At 43.4% G+C, this 8,748-nt stretch overlaps 1 protein-coding gene across 1 annotated transcript in view; it reads left to right on the top strand.

The window, feature by feature from the left end:
• The first annotated feature begins 3,384 nt into the window (after positions 1–3,384).
• Positions 3,385–8,748, top strand: part of pdgfc (platelet derived growth factor c) — a 403,296-nt gene continuing 397,932 nt past the window's right edge. The window contains exons 1-2 of the mRNA XM_048605484.1: positions 3,385–3,482; positions 4,056–4,697. Coding sequence (XP_048461441.1) covers positions 4,589–4,697 — 109 coding nt within the window. The 5' untranslated portion in view covers positions 3,385–3,482; positions 4,056–4,588. The remainder of the gene's footprint in view (positions 3,483–4,055; positions 4,698–8,748) is intronic.

Below are 8,748 nucleotides of genomic sequence, written 5' to 3'. Positions count from 1 at the left end.
AATACATGAAAGGCAAAAGATTAACTAGGGAAAGAACAGGGCCCCTTAAAGACTAACAGGGCCATCTATGTGTGGAAACTACAGGATATGGACAAGATACTAAATGAATATTATGCGTCAGTGTTTTCTGTGAAATAGAACGTTGAAGCTAGGAAACTTGGGGAAGAACTGGGTGCTCCAGTTTCCTCCCACAGTCCAAAGATGTGCAGGCTAGGTGGATTGGCCGTGCTAAATTGCCCATAGTGTTCAGGGATGTGTAGATTAGGTAGGTTATAGGGGGATGAGTCAGGGTGGGATGCTCTGAGGGTTCATGTGGACTTTTTGGGCTAAAGGCCCTGTTTCCACACTGTAAGGATTCTATGAAATCTATGAAATATTGCTGAAGAGGAGGTCTTAAAAATGCATAAAGGTAGATAAATCCCCAGGACCTGATCAGGTGTACTCCAAAACTTTGTGGGAAGCTAGGGAAGAAATTGTTGGGCCCCGTGCTGAAATATTTGTATTACCAACAGCCATGGGTGTTGTCCAAAAGGCTGGAAGGTGGCTAATGTGGTGCCATTATCTAAGAAAGGTGGTAAGAAAAAGCCAGGAAACTACACACAGGTGAGCTTGATGTCAGTGGAGAGGATTCTGAGAATCAGGGAATCCCTAAAGTGTGGATGCAAGTCATTCAGCCCACCAAGCCCACACCCACCCTCTGAAGAGCAACCTACCAGACCCATCCCATTCCTGTAACCCTGCATTTCCTATGGGTAATCCACCTAACCTGCACATCCCAGGCAATTTAGCATAGGCAATCCATCTAGCCTGCACATCTTTGGACTATGGGAGGAAACCAGAGCACCCAGAGGAAGACCATGCAAACACAGAAAGAATGTGCAAACTCCACACAGACAATCAGCCGAGGCTAGAATTGAACCCAGATCCCTGGCACTGTGAGGCAGCAGTGCTAGCCACTGAGCCACCGTGCCATCCTGAAGGACAAGATTTACATGCATTTGAAAAGGCAAGGACTGATTAGGGATAGTCAATAGAGCTTTATGCATAGCAAATCATATCTCACTAACTTGTTTGAGATTTTTGAAGACGTGATAAAGAAAATTAATGAAGGCAGAACGGTAGACACTGTCTAAATGGACTTCAATGAGACATTCGAAAAGGTTCCGCACGGTAGACTGGTTAGGAAGGTTAGATCTCATGGATTCCAGGGAGAGCTAGCCAATTATATATAAAGTTGGCTTGAAGGTAGAAGACAGAGGGAGGTGTTAGAGGGTTGTTTCTTGGACTGGAGGCCTGTGACCAGCGATGTGCTGCAAGGATTGGTGTTGGGTCCTCTGCTTTTTGTCATTTATATAAATGATTTGGATATGAATTAAGGAGGTATGGTTAGTAACTTTGAAGATGACACCAAAATTGGTGGTGTAGTACACAGTGAAGAAAGTTATCTCAGACTAGAATGGGACCTTGATCAGATGGGCCAATAGGCCAAGAAGTGGCAGATGGCGTTTAATTTAGATATATGTGAGGTGTTGCGTTTTGATAAGGCAAACCAGTGCCGGATTTATTACAGTTAATGGCAGGGCCCTGGACAGTGTTGCTGAACAAAGAGACCAAGGGGTGCAGGTGCAAAGTTCCTTGAAAGTGGAGTCACGGGTAGACAGGGTGGTGAAGAAGGTATTTAGCACACTTGCCTTCATTGGTCAGTGCATTGAGTATAGGAGTTGTGACATCATGTTGCAGCTGTACAGCACATTGATTGGGCCACTTTTAGAATACTGCATTCAATTCTGTTCTCCCTGCTGTAGCAAAGATGTTAAACTTGAAATGGTTCAGAAAAGATTTACTAGGATGTTGAGAGAGAGATAACAAGGTGTAGAGCTGGATGAACACAGCAGGCCAAGCAGCATCAGAGGAGCAGGAAAGCTGATGTTTTGGGTCTAGACCCTTCTTTAGAAATGGGGGAGGGGAAGGGGATTCTGAAATAAATAGGGAGAGAGGGGAGGCGGATAGAAGATGGATAAAGGAGAAGATAGGTGGAGAGGAAACAAACAGGTCAAAGAGGCAGGACTGGAGCCAGTAAAGGTGAGTGTAAGTGGGGAGTTAGGGAGGGGATAGGTCAGTCCAGGGAGGATGGACAGGTCAAGGAGGTGGGATGAGGCTGGTAGGTAGGAGATGGAGGTGGGGCTTGAGTTGGGAGGAGTGGACAGGTGGGAGGAAGGACAGGTTAGGGAGGTGGGGACGAGCTGGGTTGGTTTTGGGATGCGTTTGGGGGAGGGGAGATTTTGAAGCTTGTGGAGTACACATTGTTACTAGGATGTTGCTGGGATTGGAGGGTTTGAGCTACAGGGAGAGGCTGAATAACATGGGGCTTTTTTAAAAATCTGGAACATTGGAGGCCGAGGGGTGACCTTATTGAAGTTTATAAAATCAAGACGGGCATGGAGAGGGTGAATAGCCAAGGTCTTTCCCAAGGTGGAGGAGTGCAAAACTAAAGAGTGTAGGTTTAAGATGAGTGGGGAAATATTTATAAGGGACCTAAGGGGCAACTTTTTTCACGCAGAGGATGGTGGATGTATGGAAATATCTGACGAGAGGTGGTGGAGACTGGTACAGTTACAACATTTAAAAGGCACCAGGATGGGTACGTGAATGGGAAAGGTTTCAAGGGATATGGGCCAAATGCTGGCAAAAATTTAGGATATCTGGTCAGTACGGACGAGTTTGACTGAAAGGTCTGTTTCTGTGCTGGAGAACTCTATAACTCTATGATTCTTTCCAACTACCCGTAATTTACTGAGTTTACAAACCTTTTGGACTCAAATCCATGTGGTACTAATCCGAAACGGTGTGACGCTTCCCTCTTTTCCAGTGTATTATTTAACTCTTACAGCTATAGATTTTAGTGCAATTAGAGTTTTGGAAATCAGTTTGCAGTAAAAGTTGTAATAACCTATTTAACAAATAAGAGCTTCTGACAGCGAGCCCTGCAGCCAAGGGCAAGCAACATGAAACTGACCTCAGAGTGGAAACACGCCCCTTAAACTGTTCACGTTTATCCTTAACACTGTATTCTTCGCCTTTCGAATTTTACTTAGGACACTTTTTGTTTTAGCAAAATAATCATTCAGCAGTTATTTTTTGCTCTTCCACAGATACTGCCTGACTTCAGTATTTTCACCATTTCGTTTCTTTCAAATAACATGTTATCCTCTTCTGTTTGCCCTTGACTATTGCCAATCCATTTGAGGTTTTACGATGCATATAATGTTTTGCATAACATGTGTAGCGCCTATCATTTCTGTGCTTCTAATCTGCATGATCGGTGTTTGAAACGAGCGTCCCTGACGCGCTGGTGAAAACTAAATCCTTTGAAAAGCCCGTGATAACTTGAGTCAGGGCAAAATCCGCAGGATATTGACAGATCCTTATTTACGGGTGTAAAGAGAGTTGTGCAGAAAGTTCCATTTACACTGAGGCACCCGGTACGTATTGCGAGTTAAGTCGTTTGGTCATCAAACCGATCGGAATTCCCTGCAGAGTCGCAATTGGTATTAACATTTTAGATCAAACCCCGCCCTTCAATGTCGGCAAGGGCAGGCGACACTTTGAAAAGTAGTTGAATCACTTTCTTGGCACTTCTTTTATATATATATATGCATATAGAGTTTCTCTGTTATCCTAAAATGGTCGGTAAACAGTCCGAGGGGTTGACCTGCAATGCGTACAAGGGGGATTAAAGCTGCTATGTGAATCTGATGTCTGAAGTTTTTTTTTGCCCCCGGAGAGATTTGCAGCCGGCAATGTTATAGCACCTGTCGTGTCGCCAGTTGGCAGCTCACGAGTCAGAGCAGACCCACAGCGAGACTGAACAGAGCAGGCGATGGCCTGGGTGCTGGTTATTGTGGGGGGTGGTGGAAGCGTAAAATGTGTTAAACTGTAACCTTCAGTTGCACACGGCAACAGGCAGCACTTGAAAGATTTTTTTTGTGTTTTTGGCTGACGTCAAGGGAGAAAAAAAACTTAGATCAGCCCCTTTTCTGTGTTTTGTTTTAAAGGAAGAAAAAGCCACTTGAAAGTACCCGGCAATAATAGAACCCAGCTGTTCGCTGGTAAACTACCTTTTAAAGTAATTTCTCCAAAACGATTGTTCAGGCAGCAAAGTTTTGCGCTGTCAGCGTCAGGAGAAAGCAAGGAGGGGAAAACAAAGAACATCAATTTCATACAGATAAGTTTTTTTCTCTTTAAAAAAATGCTCAGAAGTTTATAAAAGTTGACAGGTGTGCGTAAGTCCTTGGCTGCGCCTTTAAAAAAAAACTTTCGGCTCTGGCATAACCGTCTGTCATTTTTTTCCGCATTACATTAAGCCATTGAGTAGATAAGTGCGATCGGGGCACGTTGGAGAGAGAAGGGAGTGCTTTGGATCGGAATGTGGAAGCCACTATGTGATTATCTGGTGGAAATGCTGGCACATCAAGGTCCCTGCCCTCGGCATCCTTCATGGTAGAAGCGACGGCTGCGAGTCAGTGTGAAGAAGCCCAGTGATTGTTTGTCTGCTCTGGCCTGATAGCGTGCAAACATTCCTCCCCAAATGTCCTTGTCATTAGTATTACTGCTATTATCGGCTCTCCACTTCCGCCATCATGGATCGGAAGCCCAAATCAACAAGATCCAGCCATCAAGTAACAAGGAGCAAAACGGTAAGTCTCTCTTGTTTTCTCCCGTTGATGTGGGAAGGTTGAGTTTGCAATGCCTGGCGTGTTTCCTTCGCTCACTTGCCAGTGCTTACAGGTATGAATTTCAATGCGCACAAGCGGTAGCACTTCAGAACTTCGGGGATCCTGGCCCTCACAAGGATATTGTTTATTTAGTGGAAAATATGGATTTGTCCGATGTCAGAACAAACTGTTGCTTCTGGTCCTTCCAGCTCTAAAAACGTGCAGCCCAGTAGTGATTTAATACATTACGACTGGCCGGGACGGCTCCGTCTCTGTATCCCTCACACTGCTTTTTTTTAAAAGTAGTGTCGATCTTAAGAAAGATTGTAAGTTTTCAATCGAGTACTTCTGCAGCAGGGCTGATGTGTTGTTTTTTTTTTAAAACACTGAGACACGCTGCTTGTAAATGCGATGACATCTGGCACCTGCAGGCAGCCAGGGCGCTGATCAAAGAGCTCCATTAACAAAGCTGGCCTCACAGTCCGAACAAGTTGGAAGAACCAGTGAAAGCGATCAAAAGAGCATTGACATACAGCCACCAGCCCTTACAAAGCCATGGCCATCGCATCTTGAGAGTTATTGTGTACTCACACAACGTCTCTATAAGGTTTCGCTTCTTACTGCACAGGGGAAACCATTCGGCCCATCGTGCTTCTGCCTTTTCACATCCAGTCTTACTTGGACGCTTTTTTTTCCGTACACCGAATCAGCGATAACGTTTAAGCCAATTTGTGCCTATTGCTGAGTGTCACTCTGACATTGCGAAATCATCCATTAGTCTTCCATTTCATAAAGCCAAGTAAAGCCACAGGTATCCATGTTCTAATTAGATGGAAATTATGGCAAGTATTTTGACTGCAACCCCCAAACCTAGTGTTGTGTTTTTTAAAATCGAAGTGGAGAAGCTGAAGGTGCTTTGCTGTGCTCCGCCTTCCTGGCAAAACAAAGATCGGTACGTTAAAAGCCATGATAAACCCACTCTCAATTCCCATACATTACTACTTAATTATATAGCTTTGGGACTTGACAGTTTTAGATTACAACCTAGACTGGCTAATAAAAAAGAAAGCAAAACATGACATTCCTATGTTTTATTAAAGACGTCCATACCCTCTATGAGAAATGTTTAGAATAATCCAGCGCAGACTCGAAGCAAACTAAAGGTTGAGATTACTTTAATGAGTACATAAATATGCCCCCGTGTAACCAGATTTATGGACATGACAAAATCTCCTACATTTTGTATAACAATTTGCAGCTGAGATCACAGGATCACATCAAAAGGATTTCATGCTTTAGAAGCCTAGCATTTGTTTGAAAAGTAAAACCGTGAAAGCATTACTTTATGTGTAAATGCGAGGAACACTGGGTATTTATGTTCAGACTATGGACCATGCTCAAGAATGGGGAATTTTCTCTGTGGTATTTCAGCATTGGGTGTGGCTCAGGGAGCTGGCATTGGTCAATGCACAACAGTAGCCCACAAATGGACAGCTTCAGTTCGAAGCACTGCTGTACCACGGAAATCAAACTGTGTAACTTGTGGTAACATATTGCAGCAAATGTTTTTGAACATTCAGCATTTATTAGACATAAACATTGATTAAATAGTATGTGACTATATTGTTGAATGTTTTTGGATTTAATGTGTTCAAACCGCTCATATACTTAAAATATAAAACTCAAATACATATGTTGGAAAGCTGAAATACCACGATAGAGTGCCGAATGGCATAGCTGGGCCAGTCAGCATCTGTAACGAGAAGAGAGAAGAGACAAAACTTCTACTATCTGAAACAAAGAGAATGCTGGAGAAGCACAGCATCTCTGGCAATATCTGTTTAAAGAAAAATAAAGTTAGTATTTCGAGACCACTGAACCTTTGTCAGAAACGTTCTGCTGTGTGTCTCCAGCACCCTTTGTCTTTGTTTCCGCTTTCCATTAATTGCAGTTCTTTGAGTTTATAATTCTACGATCTATTTGATAGACAAGAAACCAGATACATTTGAAGTTATAGTGACATTTTAACACTTTGTTTCTTTTTATAGAACAGAATTACTTTTGCTTTAGTTAAAAGAAGCATAAGACTTGCATTTACCACATGTAGTAACTTTCATGAGCTTGAAATGTATTTTTTAATTCATTTGTTGGGCATAGGCATTGCTGCTGGACCAGCACTTATTGTCCATCCCTAGCTGCCTTTGAGAAGGTGATGGTGAGCTGCCTTCTTAAAACGTCTTGAACATTGCTTTAGTCCATGTGCTGTAGGTTGATCCACAATGCTGTTAGGGAGGAAATTCCAGGATTTTTACCCAGTGTCAGTGAAGGAGGTTGTCAGGTTGGTGAGTGGCTTGGAGAGGAATTTGTAGATAGTGAAGTTTCCATATATCACTTCTAGATGGAAGTGATCATGGGTTTAGAAGGTGTTGTCAAAAGATCTTCGGTGAATTTCTGCAGTGCATCTTGTAAAAGTTACATAGTGCTGTACTGAGCATTGGTAGTGAGGTAATAGATGCTTGTGGATGTGGTGCTAATCAAGTGGACTGCTTTGTCCCAGATGGTGTCAAACTTCTTGAGTGTTATTGGACCTGCATCCAAGCAAGTCAGGAGTATTTCACCATAATCCTAACTTGTGCCTTGTATATCATGGACAGGCTTTGAGGATTCAGGAGGTGAGTTACTCGCAGAGACTTGTATTCTTTACTCAGAGAGTAGTAAGGGCGTGGAATACCCTGCCTGCAAAAATAGTAGACTCGCCCACTTTAAGGGCATTTAAATGGTCATTGGATAAACATATGGATGATAATGGAATAGTTTAGGTTAGATGGGCTTCAGATTGGTTTCACAGGTCGGCGCAACATCGAGGGCCGAAGGGCCTGTACTGCGCTGTAATGTTCTATGTTCTATGTTCTATGTTCCTAGCCTGTGACTCGCTTGTAGCTAATGTGTTTATGTGCTGAGCCCAGTTGCATTTCTGGTCAATGGTAACCCCAAGGATGTTGATTGTGGGTGATGGTAACACCATTGAATGTCAAGGGGAGGAGGTTAGATTGCCTGTTATTGTAGACGATAATTGCCTGTTAGTTGTGTGATGCAAATGTTACTTGCCACTTCTCATCTAAAGCCTGGATATTGTCCTGTTCTTGATGCATTTGAATATGGACTGCTTAGTTGCAAATTATTGCACAATTGGTGAACATCCCCACTTTGGACCTTATGATGGAGGGAAAGTCATTAATGAAGCAGCTGAAAATGGTCAGGCCTAGGACACTACCCTGAGGATCTCTTGCAGAGATGTCCTGGAGCTGAGATCACTGACCTCCAACAACTACAACCATCTTCCTATGTGCCAGGTATGGTTCCGTCGAACAGAGAGTTTGGTACCTGAGTTCCATTTATTACAGTTTTGCTAGGGCTCCTTAATGCCTAACTTTATTGACTGTGGCCTTGATGTCAAGGGCTATCACTCTCACCTCACCTCTAGGATTTAGCTCTTTTGTCCAGGTTTGAACCAAGGAGGTCAGGACTTGAGAGGTCTTGGCAGAACCCAAACTAGGTGTCAGTGAGCCAGTGTTGCTGAGCAGGTACTGCTTGATAGCACTGTTGATGGCACCTTCCATCACTCTGTTAATAATCAAGAGTAGACTGATAGGATGTTAATTGGCCCAGTTGGATTTTTGCAATTTTCCACATTGTTGGGTAAATGCCAGTGTTGTAACTGTACTGGAAGAGCTTGGCAAGGGGAGTGGCAAGTTCTGGAGCACAAGTTATCAGTACTATTGCTGAAATGTTGTCACAGTCCATATCCTTTGCAATATCCAGTGCCTCCAATTGTTACATAGAATCATAGAATCCCTACAGCTATTTGGCCCATTGAGTCCACATCAAACCTCTGAAGAGCATCCCACCGCCCTGCACAATCCCTGCATTTTCCCACGGCTAATCCACTTTGCATGCACATCCCTGGACACCAAGGGCAATTTTAACATGACTAATTCCACCTAACCTGCACGTCATTGGACTGTGAGAGGAA

This window comes from Rhincodon typus, chromosome 1 (assembly GCF_021869965.1).
Source record: "Rhincodon typus isolate 14 chromosome 1, sRhiTyp1.1, whole genome shotgun sequence".
NCBI lineage: Eukaryota > Metazoa > Chordata > Chondrichthyes > Orectolobiformes > Rhincodontidae > Rhincodon > Rhincodon typus.
The sequence above is the reverse complement of the archived record's forward strand: the minus strand, read 5'-3'. Positions and strand labels throughout refer to the sequence as shown.